Raw genomic sequence first — 25819 nt, 5'->3', positions numbered from 1 at the left:
TAATTGTCCCTCCATCTACATTTATTATCCCACCACTAAAATTCAGGCAATAACCACAGTGATGTTATATTCACTGTGTGTTATACTTATTAGGGTTCTTAGTTTCAGATTAGTAAAACAGCCTCAGGCATCGGCTCCTTCGTCAATAACAACAGCAAACAAACAAACATTCAATACATACTGCTCATAAAGAAGACGATCGTAAAAAGCGGTGGCGACATCACAGTCGATATAACGAGTCGTATTCCATAATGTTGTGAGCACTCTGTCATCACGTACCTCCTCTTCAGGGTTGATCTCCCGAACGGCTCTCAGCTGCAGCTTTGTCCCCTTGAACACCATCACACAGTTTGGCCTACAGTCATGGTTCAGCAGAGATAAACTGTGAGGGAGCAGACGAGATGACGAGGGGCAGGAAGAGGAGAGCACCAGAGCGTGGGAGGAGGAAGAGGGAGAAATGTATCTGTGATCAAATGTTTTACTTTCTGGTAAATCTAAAATGTTCATCATCTGCAGCACACTCAGTAAAGTAAAAGCAAGCAGCGTTTTGCAAAGAGCGTTGAGGCAAAACAGCCGGAGCCTCGTCCTGCTGAGCCACCAACTGCCTCGTGTCCGACTGTTTGGGGCTTCTCGAATCTCCAGCACCAATGTTCACTGAAATGTTAGTTTGTGCCGATATACTCATGAGAGAAGAAAAACACATGGCGAGCGACACATCTCCCTCAAGATCGCCATCCATCCATCCATCAGCCAGTTTAGTGTGTGTGACCGCTGTGTCTTTGAACCCTGAATCCAACATGCTGCTGGGGGGTTAATTATCATCTGACATCATTGACTGACTCTGACTCATTCTGTACATATAAGTTGAGACTGAGTGCCCAAATGAACCAAACACTCAGACGAAGTGTTCGAACACACATATACGCAGATAATTCCCGACACGGCGTGACAAAATGAGCTCTCTGCGCTGTCATAACAAATGTCACTCTACATTTCCTTCCATGTCGCTCTATCAGCCTCTCTCTCTCTCTCTCAGACACAAATAAATCAGGAAGCGACGGATACTCCACTTCTGTCACAACAACAAAGGCTTTGACTCATTTCCCCAATTTGCTATATATACAAGCAATCATTCCACTCATCGTCATGCACACTGGCAGCATCAAAACACATGATGCCAAAAAGGATTTTCTTTTATTTACGCTCTGATTGAATGCATGGAGGGTTTTTATCCCCCTGAAGATTAATATCACTAGCAAGTATATCTCACGGGGTTTTTATGTTTAAGAAATGTTTATTTTTGAGTCTCGTTCCCAACTCGTCACAAACTGATGCTTTAGGATTGTAGTACAATTCGGCTGCCATCCCAAAACGTTGGTCATGAGACTTGACTTTTCTTACAAATAACACCTTTAAGATCGTAATGTGGTGTTATTCCAGTCCTGTTCCTTGGTGCCGACTGTCTTGCATGTTTTAGACGTTTCCCTGCTCCAACACACCTGCTTCAAATGATCAGCTCGTCATCAGGCTTCAACAGAGCTTGATTTCCCATCCGTTCATTTGAAACAGGTGTGCTGGAGCAGAGAAGCCCCAACTGTCATAATGAAACAGCTTCATGAGATAATGTTGGAAAATCTCACAACACAAGTCATTCAGGTATCAGGTAGACTGAACCCCAGGGTGTCACAGTCTGACACTGGGGGGCCTCCTCTCAGATAAAGCTTGAAAAAAAAAAAAAGTTGCCCCCTTCACTAAGAGTGCATACATGTCGGTCTAAGTCTGCATGTTTTTCTTGTGCTTAATGACAGCTATGAAAGTTCGGTATTGTTTTGTTGTTGTTTTTTCAAAAGTTTTTAAGACCTCCTTAACCCGTAAAAAGACGTTTACTGTCATGGCACACATGGCTGAGAAAAAATACTGGAGAGGTTTGTGTGTTTTTATGACCCCCTCCATTACAGCTGCTCTCGTTTATCATATTCATGGAGCAAAACAATGGGCACAAATGTGTGTGTGTGTGTGTGTGTGTGTGTGTGTGTGTGTGTGTGTGTGTGTGTGTGTGTGTGTGTGTGTGTGCGTGTGTGTGTGTGTGTATGTTGAGCCTTTGTAAAACCATCAGTAACCCCCTGGCACTGTTCCACGGTGGAGAAGTTGCCCGATGAATATCAACTAGAAATCAGGCCCTCGAAACAATGCTTTTATCTGATGGAGAGCTGCTCATTAGCATGCTAATTAGATTAATTAACTACACGGCATCTCGTATTAAAAATATCTGCTGAACCTAACTGTTGCTGAATGCAGCAGGATGGAGAGCGAGGCATCAAGAGTTTGAGAGTAGAGACAGCACGGCGCTATTAATTGATATTTAATGAGAGAGAGAGAGAGAGAGAGAGAGAGAGAGAGAGAGAGAGAGAGAGAGAGAGAGAGAGAGAGAGGGTGAAGTACTTTCTTCTTCTCTTTGTTACTGTTTCCTGTGTCTTTACTTTTTTGCGTTGGCGTGCAAAAGTAGTTCAACTCTGCACTGATGCAGCAGACATCGATTAGATGACTCTGAATGTAGCACAAAGTTTTTACGTGATACATTACAGAACGAACAGGTGACAAGTCGAAGCTCACCTGTGTGCTCTCGATGTGTGATACGTTTTATGACTGTTTGCTTGATCACAGTCACAACCCTTAAAATTCAATGACAATGACAACAATTTCTCTTTTTTTAATGGATAATCTAATGTGTTTCATGGAGACCTTAAAAGTTTTAAAGTGGAATAACCTTTAATTAATGTCATTTTTTACGTTCTCGGATTGGGATCAAGACCTGCTCATTTCCCTAAATTATTCTCTCAGCACTCCTTGACTTCCTGACTTTGCATTTTGATGGCTTCACAGTTTTTCCGCATTAATAATCTTGTAACAGTAAAGCCAGAAAATGTTGCCGTTTATGAAAAGACAGTTGTTCTGTCAGATTAATACTCCTCTAAATCTGAAGATCAATACTTAACGTTTTTGATCAGACAACTTTAAAAGATAAAATCAACATACTGATATTGATTGTATTTAAATATGATCACATTCATGAGCTTTGTTTCACATACTACATCACTTTGTCTTGTAAAACCTCTGAAATGGAATTCAAACCAAATTGCTCTATGGTCAATACACGTCTGAAGTGGACGGAGCCTTCTGTCTGTCCTCTGTGTTCATTTCGTCTGTATTTCTGCAGGTTTTCGGAGGCTTACGGATATGGACAGACATGTTGTACCTCTGGCAGTCGCGAGGGGAAGTCTTACAGTGTAGCCAATAGTTCAAACCAGACACAACCGCAGGACAAGAGGAAGGATCGATTTGACTCTGAGCGCTGCCCTCTCTCTATGTCACTGTGAAACAGTTAAATAATTTAAATCTATTTTGTAAGTAAAGGAAGCATAAATGAGCCTGAAGATGTACAAACACTCTTGAATGACACCTTTGAACAGTTTGCTACCTTTAAACATGTCTCACGTCTCTGTGTCATACTGCCAGCTCATCTCCTCTCCCTGTTTTCAGTTCAGTATATCTCGGTGAGGATTTGAAACCTGCTACATGTGGGTTTATGTAAGGATACTCCGAGCTGATATGAGGTACAACATCAGGGTGGATTACAACAAGTGAGCAAAGGTCTCTGATAATGATCTCCATCTCCATCCTGATGAAGAGCTCAGTCGATGGGATTTCACCTCATCTTTTCCAGTTAGTGGAGACCGAGAGGAAGAAGGAGACGGACGAGGACGAGCCTCGTGGAGACTGAGAGGGGATGAAAAGGAGTCACCAAAGGGGAAACATACAACAGAGACGGAAAAATGAACAGAAAGAGGATGGGGGGGGGGGTGAACTCACCAGAGTAATCCCCCTCTCTTCAGCAAACCCTGTGGTTGCTAGGCAACCCAAAATATGAATAGGCAGGGGACCATCCTGTGAACGGTCCCATCATTTATGGATGAGTTACGACACAAATCGCAGACACACTGACACAGACACACATGGCTTGGCTGAGCTCTGGTAAAGCCACTGTGACCATCTGACATCTCAACACCAGCCAGATAAACTGGCTGAGATACCTGCAGTGTGTGTGTGTGTGTGTGTGTGTGTGTGTGTGTGTGTGTGTGTGTGTGTGTGTGACAATTCTAACAACATGTGCAACGACAGGCCAAATCCCTCCCCATTCACCCTGGACTCAATACAGGGATTACAGTACATATCGCCTTCCTCTGTGTGTGTGTGTGTGTGTGTGTGTGTGTGTGTGTGTGTGTGTGTGTGTGTGTGTGTGTTTCACTCACACATGCCAGACAAGAATCACATATCAGTCTGGAGTCAAACCGTGCGTTTCTACACGCGTTCTCACCTCTCTCCCTCTCTTCCCCGCCGTCTTTCGGCGTAGTAATATTCTGTCAACATTCATTTTCAAGTTTTCGCCTCACAACAGAAAAATTCATTGATTCTCTCCCTCGTACTTCAAAGAACTGCCAGGGAAATACAGCGAGTGAGTAGAGGGTGAGGGAGGCTGGGGAGGGCTTTGAAAGCGAGCGGGTGGGGTTGGTTGGGGCGCGGTGTGATGTGGCAGGTAACTCAAGAGCATATTTAAATTTTGTGGCGTTTTTATTGTGCAAGTTGGAGAAAGAGAGAGAGACAGAGGCACCATCTGACAAAGATTATGAGCTAAATTGAAATTAATGATGCTTTTAAGATTTTCTCTATGTGTGTGTGTGTGTGTGTGTGTGTGTTACCTAGGATAGAGCCCAACACCAATCTCCTCAAGCTCTCCGTCACTGATGGTAAAACAATTACACGTCACCTAAAGGAGAAAAAAAAGAAAAAAGAGTCGAGACAAGACAGTGAGAGATATTTTTTTGGAAATCGCTTCGGGGAATCAACAACACATTTCATCGTATGTTCTGAACATTTCTTTTACATATCTTTGGCACCTGCGAAAACCCCGCTGGCACAGAAACGTAAAACATGACGTGCAGAGTCTTTGCTTTGAGATGCAGAGGGATCTGATTGTGTAAAAATTACCACCTGGTGATTTTTTGAGCCAGGAAAAAAATCTTACCTTAAATAGAATATGAACTGTTTTGGGTGGGGGGGGGACATGTGTGTAATATTTGTCATCAACGGAGTTAATGAAAGACTGTATCGGTGATCACAAAGGGAGCAAGTGAAATGTTTTTTGTTTTCCCCGAGGCTCCGTGAAAATGAGAAAGTGGAACAAATTTGAATTTTAAGACAATATTTTCAAAAAAAAATTGCACCGAAGAGACGAATGAAAAAAAGATAAGACTTAACAAAAAAAACACCACGCAATTCTTTTGCAATAAAGTTGATATGAAAGTAATTTTCCACTTTCAACATGATGGATATGTGAGAGATGGATGACAAGAGACAAAATCCACAAGCAAGAAAAATCCAATCACATATCTGATCTCATCCAAAAAAATAATCAACAGTAAAGTCAGTGAAGCTTTTCTCCTGCATCTATAAAGCGCTACTAAAACTTCCATTTAGCTTTGTCATGAATCTAAATATTGGATGCTCTGACACTTAAACACCTCCCACAATGCACCGGGGTGGTCTGCACGATTTAGAGGACACATTTCAGGAACAAATTAATGACAGAGTCTGGGTTTTATGGAGACGGAGGCGGGGAGAGGATTTCAAACGAGGGAGAGAGACAGTTTGTTTCTTTCAACTACGAGAGCTGGCACGGAGATTGTTTTGAATAATAAAGCGCTTGAAAAAGTTGTTTAAAAGAGAGAGAGAGACAGATGGAGACGATGAAGGGAGAAACAGCAATAAACAGCCTAAAACACAAAGTAAGTTAACAAAAAAAACAACAGCGTTTGATGTGTCAATTACTGAGCTCGCGCTGGTAAACAATTGTGTGTGTTTGTGCGTGTGTGTGTGTTGGTGGTTCCTGCCCCATGCAGACAGTAGATAAATAAATGTAACGTTTACTAACATTAGTATTCAAACTGTCAGATGAAGATGCAGACAGAGGCGTGCAGAGAGAGAGAGAGGGATGGTGAGATTTAAAGCGAGCCGCACACAGATGTTTTCCACCGTCCTGCTGATATTCACACCAGAATCAGGACCCAGCAAAATGATTGGATTTTAATCTGCAGCTGTAATAAACGCCATCAGAGCCGGGGCCTCGTGGGAAATGAGGGTTTTTACTCAACTTATTTACTCTGGAGGCCGACAGGAGGGAACGTGATTACACCGGAAAAAAAAAAACATTTGCGCACACACACATAGATATGGATATATGAATATGCAAAATGTAGGACTAAATCTTCCTGACAAACACACACGCAGATCGTTCTTCATCTCTCTCACACACACACACATTCACACACACATCGTTGTTATGCAGTTGCTCTCACACACATCCATCATCTGTGCCATAAAGCATGTATTAAAGTGGGGGGGACAGATACATCATATAATACGGCAATATGTTATATATGAATTACAATACATCAAGATGGAGTAACAGTTAAGAGCTGTCATGTGATTTTCAGAAGTTGCTGCGAGCAGCGGCGACACACAGAAGGAGATGATTAGTGTGGGCTCAACGTTTTCTTTATTTTATGGGAAACTTGGCCCGAGAAGATCTAGAGCGAAGAAGATTCCTGCCGTCATCGATGAATTAGAGCCGAACGAGTAATTGGGTTATCGGTTACATGTTTCAGCAATATTTCAAATTAAAAAATGCAGCTCTGGTGACTGAGGATTAAAATGTCTTGGGCGTACCAACAGTCTAAAACCCAAAGACGAATTTACAAAACAGAGATAGAGAGCTCACATCTGGCTTGCAGCAGATCAACTCATCAATTCAGTGTCTGACTGCTGCAGCTCTATCAGCTACTGAATGCTCATGGGACCCATTCATACGGGTGCTGACACATGTTAATTTGCGGGCATTATCATTCAGTCTGCAACTTAGTGTCAACACATTATTACGAAACTAATAAAGACGCCCACATACCGAATGAATCGAGCAAAAGACGAGGGCCAGAAGCGCAGAGACGAGCTTTAACTCATTCAGGTTCAACCCCGGGCTAATGGAAGATTACACAAGAGAGATGATTAATACATTAGACCAGGATCTTTCTTTAACCCTAACCAAGTGTTTTGTGCCTCACATAACGAGATCCTAACAACAGCGTCGTCATTTTATACAACATGTTTTGTTCAACACCGAGTAAGACTTCCCCTCGAGAGATCAAGTTTTCCAACGGCTAGCTTATGTAGTTTTAGAAATCCGGCAAAGCTAGCAGATGTTTGATGCCTCGAACTATGTGCTGGGACCCTGTTTGTACTGTTGCTGATGTTGGGTGAGGTTCTGAGCATGTTAACCTCAATTAGACTGCCATTAAAATGACGAGAGATCACACATTTGTTGATCGAAAGAGGGCGGGCAATGAAAACTGAACTGAAACTGTATGTTTTTTGACCATCTCACACCTATGCATCTGTATGAGATGTTTGAGCCCCCCACGGTTTTCACCCTGTGAGGAGAAGGCGGCATTCGTACGCGGCAGCGGCAGGATGGAGGGTCGACCATGCAGAGAGAAAATAAAGGATGGTTTTAAAAAGGGAGGGGGCGGGGGGGTGATGAAGTGCGGAGAAAATTTAAACAAACAGTGTTAGGGCACTCAGCTAGACATAGATCTCTCTGTCACCCACCCACCCACACACACACACACACACACACACACACACACACACACACACACACACACACACACACACACACACACACACACACACACACACCAACTCTTTCACTGGGGATGAGAATCAATCTAGCAGAACATCCACATCTGCAGAGCCTGCTGGCGGACGCCTTATGCATCCCAAATACACACACACACACTCAAACACATACAAACACACGTATACTGCATGAAAAAGGTCCGCCTGCTTTATGTATCTGTGTTTGTGTGTGTGTGTGTGCACAGAAAGGCATCTTATGAATCAATTCCTGTGTTTCTATCAGCCTCCCACAGCTTCTTCTCCTCTCTCACTGACCCCCTACCTCTCCCCCTGTCTCTTCACTTCCTTTTCTTTGTGCTTCTTCCCTGGCTGGATGAAAGTAAAAATACAGTAACAGTATCAAAAATCCTTCCACGGACAAAAACACTCACATCAGCACACTTTGAACTTCATCAGTTGCAGCTGGTGTCACCACACTGAAAAATGTACCTATAAATCGTCAACAGACACCTTTAACTGCTCAACAAACACTGCGTCACTGTTTGTTTGACGGCTGGCATCATATTAAGATAAACTTCGACAAACATGAGCTTAGCCTGATTCAGTCCACTGCAGATATTTCCCGAAAATGGTTTGTGAGGACTGAAAGTGGATTTAAAGAGTTTATCAACAAGAACACAAGAGCATTTCTGATCTGGCTCCAGCTTCTTAAATGTTAATATCAACTGGTTTTCCTGGTCTTTCATGTCTATAAAAATATCTGTTCTGTTTGGAGTATTTGTCGGTATCCTTTCCATTGCATGCTTTAGCATTCTGCTTGGACCCAGCAGGGCGATCGAGTGAGTGATGCCGTCTTCTGGGTTATCAAATGCACGTCCGCTTTTCTCAGTATTTTGCTGGGATAGAGGTTCAGCAGAAGGTTTCACTGAGGAAAGGGGTTCACTGTACAGGTCCAGCATTGATTCCGGGTGTCCCAGGCTCACCCTCTAGGAACCATCTGCCTACTTGGGGACCCTGTTAGAGTCCGTACGCTTCATCAAAACCCACTGACCCAATTTTCACCAGCACTGGAGAGTTCTTTGACCGCTTGCCGGTCGCTCTCGCCCTTTACTCCTATCTCTTTCCGCAGCCTTGATATGATATGGCTGTGAACCCCTCTGCTGCCTGCATCAACTGGTCAGCTTCTTATGATCTCACGCATCCTCCAACGCAACCTTTAAGGGCGCAGTGAGTGCTATGAAGTAAATGAAGTGGAATGATGCTGACTGTAGCTGTAAGTCCGGACTGAAGCTGGTTGAAGTGATCACAGCAGGGTTTTACAAGATTTTCTTTCTGTTCTTAAGGTCCTTGGTATCATTTCATCTCCAGTGCTGAAGGGTTGGTCCAACCGCTTCCCCTTGGTGATGGAGATGCCTCTGTGCTTGGCTTGGCATGATCTTCATACGAGCCAGCTCGATGTTCCCTCCCAACAGCCGCACAGTACAAGCCTTTGTGTGAAGTGTTGTGAGCCTCCTGTCAGGTCTTATCCGCTGTCCGCTGACCGCCCACCGAGATGCACTAATGATCACGTCCATGGCCACAGTGAAGGCTGTTGGAGAAACGGCCATGATTCCACACTTTGCTGTGGTCTGCTGTTGTTGCACACAGCTGCTTGTCCTGGAAACAGACCTTGAAGAGGCTACAGGATTATCTTTCGGACTGCCAGTTCGGGGAAAAAAAAAAAAGGCAATTTGAAAATGTCACCTCAGGCTAAGACTATAAAAATCAAAGATGAATAGAGATATCAAAGTTGGTAGATTAATTGAATTATCAAAATTATCATCGGTTTCAGCCGCACTTTATATGCATGTACATCAACCAGTTATATCACTTAGCAACTAACATGACTGATCTGCTGTATGTATTTTGTGAAAAAAAGATGTAATAGATCTATCTCGTCAATGTGAAAAGCTCGCAGCAGGAACAGAACATGATAATAACACCACAGCTGGACATGCATGTCATTCATCAGTAACCATAGTGATGGCTGCTTTCATCATATGAAGAGAGATTGGAAGAGCCCCCCCACTGTTCACCCATGTTCATTTATAACCTCCCCAAATTAATAAGGAGAGCCCTCCACAGCTGCAAATGTGGGTTCATGTGGGGTAATGCTCTGTGGTGAAGTGCCAGTGAGGATGGACCATTAGAGGGAATGCCACCGTGTCTGGAGGGCTACTTTCTATCCATCTTGAGTGAATGAATTGTATTCCACAAATTGAAATGAAAGGAGCTCTCCAGCAAATGATGAAGTAGAGATTCTTAACAGCAGATTCTTAATGGGGATTACGGGCCTGATATGATTGAGATTCTACCATACCCACTGTGGAGAATCACACAATTACCGTAGGTTTACAAAAAAAAGACACCAAAGCGTGTGTTTTGTCTGGAAGGGTTTTCATCAAAATGGTGCAGAAAATGTCAGTCCCTGCATCCATTCATTTGTTTTGCTCATTCGTTATTCTGCCTGTCACACACAATATTTCAGCTGATTAGATTTGGATGAAACTTGTTCAAATGATGAATGTGAGATAGAGGAATGGAGGCAAAGACAAGGGAATGAGTGAAGGGTGTGGGGAGCAGCCTGTGATGTGGAAAATAGAAAATAAGATTAAAAAACAAAAAGAGCGCTCCGTCTCCAAAATGTCAAATTCTCAGGAGGAACAGGAAAACAAAGAACTTTTTCATTCCGGCAATTATGTATATACATGTTCCTGACTTCATACTGTTGGATCTGGACTTGTCCGACTGGTTCTGAAAACACCAAATAGCTGCAGGTAGAGATAAGTCACTCAAATCTTCAATTCTGCCACAAAAATAAATAAATAGAGAAAATATTGAAGAGCGTAGGGAATAAAGGGCGCACTCACACTTGGCACGATTGGTCCGTACCATGCTGAAGCACAACTGTCTGTCCTCCCCAGCCCCCTGCTGCCCTGCACTCACACTGCAACCAAACCTGAGCACGGTTACCTCTTGTACATATATCATCACGGTGTAGAAGAGAACAATACAGAGAACATGACTTACTGACTTTTTTGTGGCTTATTTTGTGTGCTTTTGCTCATAGACGGCCCTCTCACATTCCTGGATTTCTTTATTATGCAAGGCTGCAGTATTAAGCATGATTATACTTCATGTCCACATTGCGCAGTGGTGCTTGTGCTCGTGCAAGAGCAACCATACCATGCCGAAGCACACCTTCACCAACCGTGCCAGAGCAAAGGAAGTGTAAGTGTGGAGTCCTCACACTAGTCAAACAAACTAGAGTTGGGGAACAAACCTGCCAGGGTGTATCTATGTTTTTGTGTGTTTTCCTCATTATGTACATGGGATTTATTCTTCAATGGTGCTTTGGGAAAGTTTCAGAAGGCATTGACAAATGACAAATGTTGAATATTTCCAGCAGTTAGTTTAGAAAATGCCTCCACAAGTTACGGACAAACAACGTTTTTTGTTGTTTTAATTTGGAGAACTTGTTGGAGCAGACTATCCTCATCAAAAACCATGATGAACAAATAAGTCTAAACTTATCAGCAAAACTACTGCGCACTGCTGGAGGGTTTACTGCTTATTTTTTATCTGTTGACCAGACTTAATGAAAAAACTGTCATTCTCAATCATTCGCTCGCTGCTGATGTTTGTCACTCACAGTGAAAATATGGATATGAGAAGCATCCAGGAAAATGCAACATGCACTAGATTTACCGCTGGAATGAAATGAGAATGGATGTGATTAAATCAAAACTGACACTTGTCCATCCATCACCGCCACGAGACCAAGCCTAGAAAAAACACTGAGACGGAGACACTAACTCGCTCAAAGTAAACTCTGTGCTCCGTGAATGCCTGTGCCGACATTAGGTATTCAGGGAGGGAGGGGCAGATCAAAATGATTCCAGTGACATTTTGGAAACGTATACGGCTGGCACGTTTCTAAGTGGATGGGTGTGGGGGTCTGGGACGGCTGGGAGCGGGAGGTCCTGTCATCTCATATCGGAGCCACTGGATTGGTTTGCTTTGTCCTGTCATGTCAGTTCAAAAAACTTGTGACTGGATGGTTTAAGTCTTTAATGTTGCTGGAATTGGTTCAATTACTGTCAATCTGGAAAAACTACAAAGGCCATCAGACACAATCAAAGGCCGCCTGTGTGTGTGAGTGTGTGTGGTGTGTATGTGTGTGTGTGTGTGCGCCATTAATGCTTTGATAAAGTATTTATGACCTAATCATGGCTCTTTCATCTCTCAACAGACATGCAGACAAACATACACAGAATTACAGAGGAAAATATGAAAAATAAACGAGGCTACGCATCATCTACTCGCACTCTGTTGCACACGTACACAGTTTTTACCTTCATTTTTAACCCATCTCCAAGTCTCAGTGATCATTTTTGTTACATTAGTGTCATTCTAATTGGATCATGTTTGCAAAATGAGCACAAAACATTGCTGCTATTCACATTAAAGTGGCTACAGTGTATACACAATTTCTATAACAACAATGGACCTGTTGTTTTGAGCATAAATGTTAAAAAAATATAAATTGAAATTCAAGTACAGGACACATAGACAAAGTTATCAAACAGCAGTTAGGTGCTAAGGAGACTGAGATGTCGCTCAGAGGTTAGTGGAGTCTAAACTCTAAATGAATGCTAACGTTGCTTCATATTTGCGGTACATATCAATAGGACAAATCTTTGCTCACAGGTTTGCCAATTATATTTGAAAGGGGGTGATAGCTTTGGATAATGCATAATTCCACATTTTTGTACTCAAAAAAGAAATAAAATAAATACATTGAATATAAAAACTTAAATGAACACAAACAGGCAGACTAGTTTGCAAGAAAGTCTACCAATTCATTTACCATATATGGAACATGACAATATCTATATATCTATATCTAAATATATCCTAAATCTGTATGTTGGAACTAAACTGTCCTCCAGAAGCCAGCTCGAGCAACAGGACACCATCAGTTCTTTTTTATTCCGTCTTTTGTGTAATATCCCCAGCAACTGCTGTGACACACACAATAAAGTTCTAACCTGCAGTTTATAGACACCTGCGGGTAAGAGACACCGGCAGTGACGTGTTTGGCTCTCTAGTCTACAATGCATGACATAGTGAGTATGACAACAGCGTGGTGCGACTCTTCTGATTCTGCTCCCTCTTTCAGATTTTGAAAAGCATCCACCACCATCTACAATGTTGGAGCCTGTAAATGCTGCTTTTGTTAAGTCAATAAAAGCACTTTGGCTTCATATTATCAGCTTTAATTTCACAAAAACAGATCAATATAACATATAAAATGCCGAAATGGAGCAGACGATGCTGTGAATCTCATTCTCACAAAGATCTCATTGTCCATCCTTTATTTTTTTGACCTGATTCATTCTTTGGTTACTTCACAATCGACTGTATGTGTAAAAGAGTGTGTATCAGGGCACAGCAGAGACGGTGACAAAAAGATTTCTACTTCACAGTCAGTTCATATAGTAAGAGAACTCCTATCATGATATATCATCACTTGAACAGAATAACACCTGAACACTCATCACATTAGGGAATTCACAGAAGTCTCTGCTGATGGCAGCCTGACGTGCTGAACATAAACGCAGCACATGTACATGTATATCTGTGCATTAAACCACGGCCCCCAAAAAACGCTCTCTGTAATTAACATGCATACACTAACACTCCATACAAATTCAATTTATCTGTAATGTGAATCTAAATCTCTTTAAATGAGGTAACCAGAGAGCTGCAGTGTGGGTGGATGTGTCTCTCGACCTGCTGGGCTCGCTGTTGAAGTACCTGCTCCACTGAATGGAGGCTAAATATCAGAGTGCCCGCCTGCACACCGCTGTGACTTCAGGTAACTGAGGTGATGATCAGATGAGATCAGAAACAGAAAACTGTCCTGTGTGCAGCAGCTGCCATAGAGTTCATGGTGTGTGTGTGTTTGTGTGTTTGTTTCGTGTGTGTGTACATAACTGTTGTTACGTTTGGACTCTGCAGGAAGAAAACTCCCGTCAGAGCTGCAGTAAAAATCCACAACATGATTTTATAAGCCTGAGGTCTGAGCTTGAGCCACAGTACCATCGACCAAAGCAGTCTCAAGTTTCCCTGCTGACTGGACGGCTAACGGTGCAGTTTATTATTAGTTCAGTACCCCGTGCTCCACATTTTGGATCAAGACTTTTTTAAATAAAAATCAATGTATTTCTTCTTAAAATCATTGAAGGGCAGCATGTTAGATACAACAGGATCAGCAAATTAATATGCAACAGTGAGGTCTTTTCTTTGAATGAGTGTGATCACTGGGTAACACTGGGTTCAGGTGCTCCGGTGCCCTGGGCAGTGACAATATACCTTTACTGTTGTTGTCATTTTGCATCTGTTTTTCCTTCATTTCCTGTCTTTTTGTCGATCTCCTGTCAACTTTTTTAAAATGATTCTTTTTCGTCTTTTCTGCATTGACTTTTCATATTGATCTTTGAAGGCTGTTTTCTACCCAGCCCTGGCTCTTTTCAAATTCAGATCTCGATCTAGCTGTCAAGATCAGGGCTCGCCAAAATTTGGCCCGCAGGCCAAAGTTGGCCTGTCAAAAGGTTCAAACGTGCCGACCAGATGTTCCTAACACGTAAAAATGAAAAATGAAAATAAGGTCAATTAAGGGAACTTCAGATTGTGGTACCATTTTACATCTCATGTTTAAACAATTCAATACAATTATTGTCTTCTGTTTTGATTTGTATATTCCTATTCTGTTCCTTTTACTTTGTTGTGTGTATCATTGTATAAAACCATATGTCCATCATTGAATACAATTTTAATCGGCAAAAAAACAAAACAATACAATGGGTGTTTGCTTTTAGCATGCAGCCTGTCACCAAGTTTCAGTTTTGGCCCTGCAGTGGTAAAAGTTTGTGCACCTTTGGTCAAGACACTGTTCTTTAAATTAAGCAACCTTCAAATTAGGAAAATGTTTCATGGCCTCACTTCAAAAAATTGCCTCTCAATATTTTATAAAAGTAGAGAAATAGAGAATTGGAAGAGGTGGAAGAGAGGAAATGAAATCCTGGAAGATCTGAAATGTGAGGATGTATATCATGTCAATGTTTTTATGGTTTATTTGAAAAAGAAACTGTATGTAACTGATGTAAAGAGTCTGTGTGTCCATGTTTTTAATTTCCTTTTTGCCCACTGCTCCACTAACTTTCTCAAAATCAGCACACAACCACCCCCAAGAGTGCGTCTCTGTTTAAACAAGCGTGAAGCAGCCGAACCACCTCAGGAGGGGATAAGAGCGAGAGCGTGAGAGAAAGAGGGGATGAGCAGAGTGCAGAGGGAGGGGAGGGGGAGGAAGAGATGAGACGGGTGGAGACAGGTGGAAGGAGAGAGTTAAGAAGCAGCAGAAAGGCAGGAGGGATGGAGGGAGGCGGGACAGAGTAAAACACGGAGGAGTGAGAAAAGGCTTGATACAGGAGAGGGGAGGGAGGAGCAGAAATGTGTTTAAACTCGTCAGTAAACTTGTTAGTGAAGTTGCAGAGCGTGAACGAGAGCAGGCAGGGTGAATTAGAGAGGTGCACCCTGGGAAAACATTGAGCAGAATATTGAGCGGAAGGCCAGAAGAAAAAAGAACAGCTGTAAGCACCAGCTTAGAGAAGTGAGGCCATGAAACCAAGAAGTTTTAGACCTTAATGTGTCAGGGAGAACGCCAGCACACTGAAAAATTACCACAAAATCAGAAATGAGATCACAGACATCAAAATCTGTTGTAAGCTGATTGCTTCAGTGCTCCATGTTAATGTGTGAATTCTGCTTTAAAGTGCACATAATCATTATAAAACAACAGAGAAGTTCCTGAAACCAGACATCTGATCCAGTGTGTATCTATGAAACTAAGCAGGTGTAGAAATAGTGGACACACTCGTTGGAATAGCACCGATGTGACGGAACACAATCATCTACCCAAACAGTAACGCATACATGTGAGTGTATATTACTGCAAATACCAACGTGGTGCGTGCACACAAAACACACAGACACACACGCCGTTAGCCTCGGGCTGTGTGGAATCGAACACGAGATTGCTTCTTGCTCGCTAATGACTCATTTCCATGCTGATACCCAATCATCTCTGGGAGAAATGAGAAAAGAAAGTCGACATGTGTTTTTTTGTCAACTTGGCACATTTTCAGCTGATGAGCCACAGAGCCGCTAACACACACACACACACACACACCCACACACACACACACACACACACATACACACACACACACACACACAGATGCACAAAGAAAAAAAAACACCCACACACAGTATGCTCTGCCCACACAAACACACCAGAGCGAGCATATATGGAAGAAGCATATTTATGGAACATACTGTGGTTTACTCCCACACACACACACACACACACACACACATACATATTTTATACTGTATATTACTGTAGAACCGTACAGCTGGTGTAATATCAGCCTCACATACATTGCCACTAAATTTTCCCTGATTACCCTGAAATCTCTTGGCTATTTTCTTTCTAGTTTTATTTTTTTTAATAAACACATTCCTTTATAACATACAGTGCCTCGAGCTGTAAAGGTCAAAATCTGAATATCTTGTAAAGCGTCCACGCATACGTATGGTCCTGCTTATTGGTAAGCCTTTTCAACATGTAAAAGGTATTACAAGACTACAGGCAAAGGGTGACAGAGACATAAGTAGCCATTACAATGTGTACAAGCTTGTTTGTAGAACCGTATTCTCTCCATGTTTTATGATCATTTCTTTAAGACATTTCTGTGGTGTGGTGTAGGTGATTTTCAGCCGGTTAGAATCATCACTTGGCAGCTCCCATCCATGAAACAGTTCTTTGATCAGTGCTGCGGTGGCACTTCTAAAGCATTACTGCTGCTTACTTACAGACCTGACCTAAGAGGTCGGGCTAGTTTCGTTTTTTTAGTTTTTTTTTTCACACACCATTACGTGCCTCCGTCTTCTAATTTTCTGCATAGTAAAGAAAGCAGAGAAGCACGGCAGCCAGTTACGTGAAACAAGTAATCAAGAGATGGAGAAAACATGAAGAGAGAAGAGCGAGGTTTAGCGGAGCAGACGGTCTGTGTGCAGGTTAAACCAGGAGAATAGGGGAGAGTGAAGATAAAAAGAGCAGGTTATTGTTTTCAGAGCGGTATTCTTTGCAGGAAATCGTTTTTTACTGCTTGACTGCTCTGCCGTAGTCTGAATCAAAGGGTGTTTCACGGGGGAATAGCTATTCCTCCTTCCACTCTGAAGGCAGCAGTCAGTCAGCTCAGAATGCGGTTTCTCTATGTGCGTTTGCTGCACCCTAACTTTCAACCTTCAAACTACAGCATCCTTTTCATCCTTAACCCTGAGTGAATGCAGAGATACCGAACATATAGAAACGTCACTCATCAGCCCCAGCGTTTGGACTGTTGTGCTGAACCGCGTCCGATTTATGGAATACAAAAACAATTCTTATTTTCTACTTCTGTGTTTAACATTAAGAGATGGCCAACTTGAGTGTGAAGCTCTGGACTCACGTAGTCATCTATCACATGATTATCAGAAATGGAAAATAAGTAATTACAGATTCCAATCATCAAAATTCCATCTTGAATGATGGATGAATGAATTAAAGAAAGACATGCAAAAAGACAAAACGCAAGCAAATTACAAAAACATCTTCATCGATTTGACAACGCGTCTGCAGCATCTATGAAACGCACTGCAAATACACAAACATGCTGCAACCGCCCAAAACACCTCCAGTGGGAGAAAAGTGCAAATACAGAAGTGATGAGAGGTATTCAAAAAAATGACTAACAACTAAAATACACACACACACACACACACACACACACACACACACACACTCCAGGAAGAGCAAGAGAAATATGATGTATATTCACAGGAGGAACGGCAACCGTAATTATAGGTCTACAAAGAATCTCATCAATATGTTGCAGAAAAGACAGAAGCAGTGATTTGGTGGTGTGTGTTTGGGTGCGCTGTAATGCAGCCGTGATAAGCAGACAGAAAGTTTAGCTCCAGCGTTCACTACTCAAATCAGTTGCAAGGCTGAGAAAAAAGGTGTTTATTTTGTCAATCAAGACAATTGTCCAATAACAAAGGAATGGGAAATCAACAGAGATTGCTGCCAGAAATAGTTGTGTGGGATTCAGACAACATCTCATGCTGGAACCAAATCCATTTATTGGTAAATATTTCTAGTTCTTTTTTATTTCTAGCAAGTTTTGAGTCAAGCATGAAACTGTCCAGCTGAAATGGACACACCTCTGACAAGTGACTAAGCTCGCTGTTTCAGTGTCTGGCCGGCATGAAAATGTTAAAAACACAACTAGCCCTCAATAAGTCATACAGCAGGTCACTATTTTGCTGTGTTACACTACGAACAACACTCAGACTGTCCTCACTGATATGTTTCTACCCTTAAACATGTTTCCTTATGAGCCTTAAATATTAACTTCTTTGAGAGTTCTCAAATTCTTTAATTCTCTGTCCTTTCTTGCCCTTCATATGACTTCCCTATCTCTGCTGAAGCTGGTACATGGCTGAATACATCAGTGCTGGTGCTGCTGGATGTTTGATTGGCATGTGTCGACCACAGGAGACTCAGAGAGATGTCAGCAGTGCTCTGGGATCAGGCCATCGGCTGTATGCATTAGAGAGAAAGCCCCAAGGCATACAAATACTGAGTCTGGACACATTTTTTGGGGGGCAAACATGTTAACACTGCTGCGGTTGCCAAGTTAACCGGTGAGCTGCCCCCCATCCATTTTCATTATTATCCCATTCGGGGTTGCAGGGAGCAACTGCTGATCTCACTCCAATTAACTGTCAACTTCAGAGCTTTTTTTCCGGACATGGTACTCTGGCATGGTGTGGCTTGGTACAACAACAGTTCATGCTGAAAGTTGCTGTTGAAAATAACAACCTGGATCACAACTTTAATGTTTTGACTTTGTCAGAGTGGACAGCTACAGGATATTTGTTTGTGATTTTTGTGGGTTAGACTCCATCAAGATTGTCACCTTAAAAAATTCAATGGCTGAACATTTCCTGTAGAGAAAACCATGATTTATATCCATTAACAATGTCTCCTCTCTAGATAACTCAGTATCATTAAAGGATATACAGTATATTTTACACAGATGCAAACATCTTCTATTATTGGCTTTGTGTTCTCTTTCTCTGTCTCTCTCTCTCTCACACACACAAACACACACGCTCATAATCCCTGAGGTTGTAAAACTTCAATTATCTCCCACTCCAGGTTGACCGGCAGGTTACAGGTCAAATGCTTCATCCAATTATCTGTGTACACCTCTGCGTGTGTGCGTCTCTGCGTGTGTTTATGTGTTCAGGCATGTGTTCATGCTCACACATAGCAACCGCACCAACAAATGCTCATGCATTTATACATTACGTGTGTGTTCCTGCATGTTTTGAGCGGACCTGGTCGTAATGATAATGGTGTTTTTATGGCACAAAATAGTGTTTAATCAATAGTCATCCTCATAATGACAGCCATGTCCATTACAGCTGTGTTTAATAGCAAGAAAAAGAGGGAGGAAGTGTGTGTGTGTGTGTGTGTGTGTGTGTGTGTGTGTGTGTGTGTGTGTGTGTGTGTGTGTGTGTGTGTGTGTGTGTGTGTGTGTGTGTGTCTCAATCTCAAGCATTGGGTGAATGCTTCCATGTTGTGTCTCCAGTGTTATGATGGTGACCTCCCCATGTTTTTGTTGTTTCTAATAATCAACAGCTTCCTCTTTCTTCCTGCCTCTTCAGTTATATTTCTTCTGTGCCCACTGCTGTTCTCTGCTTTGACTATCAATGGATAAATACAAATTTGGGCAGGGGTACATTGATTGTTTCTCTGTTTGTCTTTCTCGTTTGTGTTTGTAAATGGCTATTTTGCTTCGATAAAAATATTCTAAGAGGAGACCTATTATGCTTTTTTGTTTTCTCCCTTTCCTTCAGGGTTTTATAAGATCTTGTGCGTATAAAAGATCTTGAAAATTAAGAAGTCCACACCAACAGAAGGTCCTCTCTCCCACAGAAAACACTCCTGAAACGCCTCATCGGTAGTTTCACCTTTAATTTTGTGACTTTGTGACATCACACTACATCACAGAGACACATATATGCATCATTAGTGCCTCTCAGCTTGTTTGGCATGTAAGAATTGATTTAGCACAGTTGCTTTGTTGTTTTTAGCAGTGCTGGCTCAGGCGTATGTGAAATGACCAATACCAGTACAGGGGAAATACAGAGCTGCAGCAGTGGAATTTTTGAGAATTAAAGATGTAAACCTACTCTAGCAGTAAACCCTAAATACAATTATGAGCCTGAAAATCAGCACAATATGTCTCCTTTTAAAAAAAAAGAAAACACATTTATGCTGGATAAATGTGCAATCAACAGGGCTGAAGATTCAGGTTGTATAGCAGGTCTAAGAAATCAGGGGTTCCTCTGGTACTGAAAACAGTTAATCCAAAGTTTGAAGATTTCAGTTTCAAGGATGGATTTACCAGTGAGTGAGGAAGTCACTGGGCATGTTGAGTCAAAAACCCATAATAATTTCCAATAGCTGATTTCCTGATAGCGCAATTCAAATTACAAGTGATGACAACTCAAAATGGGATTTTTTTAGTATGCACGTGGTATTATTATTGTAACTTAAGTGATTGTCTTGACCTTTATACTGATTTCTGTCAGCCATGATTGTGACATTGAGTAAATCACATAAAAAAAACAATTACCACTGAAAAAATATTTATGTAGAATAACAAAACAGGTATTCTGTCTCGTACAGCTCACAGTCTTACACTAACATGCTCATTCTCTCTGCTCTCTCTCACACCCATCTGCGTGTCCTTCACAGAAGAGGGAGTCCTAATTTAAATGGTATCATTAGCATAGAGATATGCAATCAGGGAATTAGCATAACAGTGATTTTGTGTGAATATGAATGGGCATAAAGAAGGGCAAATAAATCCCACAATGAATCTCAAACATATCCTTTAATATATAAAATCTAAACATCTACTGAAACTATATCCATGTGTGTTGCTGTGTGTGCACTTGTGTGTCCACACACACTTTTCTTCGCTGTGACCTTGTGTAAGCGGTGTGTTTGCCCTTGTGGATGCCTTGCTCACATGTGTGATTGCTAAAGTGTGTTTGTACATATGGATGCTAGACTATGTAATTGTGTGTGTGTGTGTGTGTGTGTGTATACCTGAGTGTAACATGTATAGAGGTGTAATGTAATCTGCTTTTGATTTAAAACCCCATGTTTGTTTCTTATATTGATAAAGTAGAGCCTTGGGCTGTGTGTGTGTGTGAGTGTGTGTGTGTGTGTGTGTGTGTGTGTGTGTGTGTGTGTGTGTGTGTGTGCGCGTGCACATGTGCAGCTTGTGTGCATGTGTGTGTCAGTACACACTATAGTGATAAAGTAGAGCCCGGGCCATTGGAAATTACCCTCATCCATCTCATACAGTGCAGCACATGCATGTACACACACACACACACACACACACACTGAAGAAGACAGACAACAGACTGGGGAGACGAGCAGACACTGATATAATGGTATTCACTGGTTCCAGCCAGTTAGAAACAACATGCACAGCACTGCAGGCCTCATGACTTTAGGACATCAGCTCAAACACTAATGAAGCTAAATGACAGAACATTTAAAACCTGAGTCACAGGAGCTCTCACGTTAAAATAATAGTAAAAAAAAAAACCTCACCTTTATCCAATTAAGACAGAACGCAACACAACAACAATAACTTGTACATAATCAAAGGTACCAGGTCACTGGAGTGAAGCAAATGAAGCAAGAAGGAAGCAACTCTGGGAAGAAATTAGGCCAGAAGATACTGACCATTTATTGGATCGGTCAAGAACATTCACCTCATTCCTTCAGCATTCATTCACTCATTCATTTAACTTGAGAGCAGCACCTGCAGGTTTATTTGTGATGCGCAGTGAAAAACTAGAGCTGACATTCCTGAAGGCAGAAAGCAAAGGATTTTTTTTTCAAAACACAGAGCAGATGTTGAGCCACTGAGCGACTGTTTTATGATGCGCAAGTCATTTGAAAAATGGTCATTTTGTCCTTTTTGAAAATATAAAGACAGTGTTTGCTCTGTAATTGTTTTGTAGCAGTTTGGCAAGGGGTAATTTTTGTATTTATTCTGTGTCCTTTGCTGTTGGTCTTCAGTTTTGTTTAAGGTATTTCACTTAAACCCTCAGTATCTAATCTACTGCCACATGGGTTCTCAGTCAAAACCATGTAAACAAAGGATGATCATGGGAGTTGCTGTCTTCATTGTTAAACAACCACTTTTGTGAATGAAAATCTATTATGTGACACAGGCAGACATGTTAACAGATGAGGTAATGTTTTAAAGCTTTATTCACAATATGTTTATGTTCACGTTTGCAGACTTTCTCCTTCAATCATCTGATGTCTTCCTGGGACTTAAAGTGATGGTGGAGCAAATAAAAAGCACCGTCCCCTTAAGTGAAACTGTGGATTTGTTTGGGTTTGAACATTGTTTATGATGAAGGCAGTACAGAAGTCAGCAAAATAACAACGGTCTAGTCAGTCTCAGACATTTTGGATGTGGAAATGTTACATATTTTATCTTTGAAAAGACGAAGAACACCCCAAATATCCCCATTTCAGAAACTGGAAACTTAATTCTCAACAAGCCGTTTTCAAATTAGCTGCCAGTATATTCTGTGTTGGTTAACTAATTGTTACAGCTCTAGTAAAGACTGCATTCCCATCAACCCAAATTGTTTATGCCGTCACAAAGCAACCTTATAAAAACCTTCTGTGGGTTAAACCAAAACACAAACAGGTGGAGGAAGAAGTAGGGGAGCAGGTTATGACAACCTGGTTTTTATTTGGTGAACTCTTCCTTTAAGTTGCACAACAGCTCAGTGTGGCCACCGTTTTTAACATATAGCCCAATAAACAGTCCATAATCATCCCTCAATTTTCCACAAAGTCAAATCAGAAAGAAATACTTTGTTTTTTTACCTCATGACCTACAGGCCTGTTTGTTCTCTATTTTCCAACAAACATAGCGCCTTTATGATTGTGTAACTAAGAAGCTAAGCAACAGTTCATTATTCATTCACAGTGTGTGTTCTCTATAGAAACGCTACACCATTCATTATTCATACTGTTCAATAATTCATTTATTTATTCCCATTTATTTATTAAACTCCCCAGAACAAATACAACAAATAGAACTAACCTCTAACTGATTGTTACCCTGGGAGAGAGATTCTCATGTCAGCACAACACACACACATGCACATTTGAAGTAGTTAATTAGTGAAACTCCATGGATGATATTTTTGTCTCAGGAACAAACCGCGAGCCCCAGGGGCAGAGAAGAGAGTTTGGGTAGACAGAGAATATTACAAAAAGAAAGATGAGGAGAAAGAAGGAGAAAGCAAGGACGGAGGATGACAGAGAGCAGAGAGAAAATAGATACAGACCAGTACAGACAAAACAGGAACACGACAAAGGATGCAGAAGGAACTGGAGAGAGGGAAAAAAAAACAATAATCGACGAAAGAAAAAAGGAGGAGGAAGATTACAGAGGTAGGAAAAGATAAACAGCAGAATTATTCAATTTGCTGTGAAATCACACCGGATATCTTTAACCAGGGATTTACTGCTGAGTTTAACCAGGACAACACGTCCCATTGAAGGTTTTTGCATTTTTAATCAATATTTTGTTAGCATTTGCTCTTTGAAAGCCTGCTTTAGCAGATAGTTATCTAGCTACATCAAGAAATATAAATTATAAACTCATCCTGCTTATTCCTCCTGCATCTTATCCTCACCCACTTCTCACAGGGTTTTCCATGTTTACTTTTAACTACCATTTAAATGAACTTGCCAGACTCTTTTCTGCTTGTTAAACATTTACCGACCTAACAAACTGCAAACAGTGTTAGGAGCCCATATTCCCTTTCTAAGTGTGACTCTGCACAGTGATATCTTTTCTCCACAAGAAGCACCTAGAGGGCCAAACTGAACTTTAAGGCGGGCAGCGAGCCCCAGTTTGGGCAACCCTGGTCCACAGCAAGGAGCTGCTGAATAAGCCACACAGTTAACACTTTTTATTTTCCGTTTCCTTACACCCCATCTTATATTATTACTTCTAATCAGTGCATTACCAAACTGCCCATCATTAGTCGTATGACTCATAGAAGTATTGTTCTGTACCAACACACACACACGATGTATCAAACATACATGCTGCAAGAGCCAGCTACTCGCTCTCCTGAACACCGACTTAAGGTTTTATGAGTCTGAGTCTCCCTCCATAAAGGCAGCCCCAGAAAAGTAGGCATCGCCAGAGGGAGAGCTAAAGGAGGCAGAGAAAGAGGACAGAGGGACCAGAGACAGAGACAGGGAGTGATAGTGGATAGACAAAGAGGAAATCAAAGTATGAACACACACACGCACGCACGCACGCACACACACACGCACGCACGCACGCACGCACGCACGCACGCACGCACGCACGCACGCACGCACGCACACACACACACACACACACACACACACACACACACACACACACACACACACACACACACACACACACACACACACAGGTCTCGGGGTTGAAGTCAACAACAGCAGGTGACTGTCTGGAGGCTAGCTTCTACCAGCAGCTTCAAACAGCATGATGGAAATGTGACACACACACACACACACACACACACACACACACACACACACTAACAACCCCTCAGTTTCAGAGCAGCAGCCTCCATCCTCTTACACAGAATGGGCCGATACATCTCTCTTTTTATCAGCTGCCTCTCACCACATAATGAAACTACCTGCCAGTTGGTAGAAGCTTTTACCCAGAGGAACAAAGCGCTCAAAGTGCTCACATGACTCTAGCATGGAGAGGGGTATTCATTAGGTATGTAGAGGTCGACTCAGTCAGAAATGAAACTGATGACTCAGATTTGCATGTTTGTATGTTACTGAATATTTGGTTTGTTAAGCACACAGTATCATAAATATACAGATCCTGGAAATACAAAACTAGAAAGCCTGTCAGCATACAATCAACCAGTGTGTGTGTGTGTGTGTGTGTGTGTGTGTGTGTGTGTGTGTGTGTGTGTGTGTGTGTGTGTGTGTGTGTAGCGCATTGTACTGGAAGAGCATTTTGTCTGCTCAGTGAAGCTCACACTCACCAACTGTACATGGCACACTGAGGTAGCTGCCCTCACTCACCCTGTCATCACCAGGAATGTTGGGAAAATGTGTGTGTGTGTGTGTGTGTGTGTGTGTGTGTGTGTGCGTGCGTGCATGTGTGTGTGTGTGTGTACAGTTATCATTGTGAGAACCACATTGACTTCAGTGACATGTGAAGTGAAGATTCATTTGTTTGTTTATTTTTGTTAATTGAGGACTGAGACATTTTGGAAACAGTCCAGTAGATCACCTCAAAGTGAAATAATGACATCCTTTTGTAACCACAAACAAAAGTCTCTCTGAACGAGGAGTCACACTCCGAACATGTTCCCAAACATGGAAATACAGGGTCCAGAATTAAAAACACCAGAACTTCTCTTTAAGTGGACACTCTTAAAGCCAAAACTAGGATCCATGTTTTCTGTCTTGTGAACATTTCTAAGGGCTCATGTTTCGCTTTTTACTCTTCTGTGTTTTATATTTTCCATCCTTTATTTATTTATTCGTGTATGAGACAGTATTGTTATGTTACCGCTGATGCTTTTTACAACTTTGAACAGAGACAATTACATACAGTCTGATGGTGAGGGAGGGAGAGAAAGAAGAAATGTAGTCGCTGAGTCAGAGAGAGAAATGTGGCATAAAGAATTTCAGAGTGGAAAATGATGAAGAAAGAGAGAGAATGTCAATGTCCCCTCTGCATAGAACTGCTCGCTCTGCCTC

General features: G+C 41.8%; 1 protein-coding gene across 1 annotated transcript in view; it reads right to left on the bottom strand.

Moving 5' to 3' along the window:
* Positions 1-25819, bottom strand: part of smyd3 (SET and MYND domain containing 3) — an 80577-nt gene that overhangs the window by 13011 nt on the left and 41747 nt on the right. The window contains exons 6-7 of the mRNA XM_037095013.1: positions 4758-4825; positions 280-382 (exon numbers count right to left, since the gene is read on the bottom strand). Coding sequence (XP_036950908.1) covers positions 280-382; positions 4758-4825 — 171 coding nt within the window. The remainder of the gene's footprint in view (positions 1-279; positions 383-4757; positions 4826-25819) is intronic.

Source organism: Acanthopagrus latus, chromosome 4 (genome assembly GCF_904848185.1).
Source record: "Acanthopagrus latus isolate v.2019 chromosome 4, fAcaLat1.1, whole genome shotgun sequence".
NCBI classification, from domain to species: Eukaryota; Metazoa; Chordata; class Actinopteri; order Spariformes; family Sparidae; genus Acanthopagrus; species Acanthopagrus latus.
Note: the sequence above shows the minus strand (reverse complement) of the source record. Positions and strands in the feature narration are given on the sequence as shown.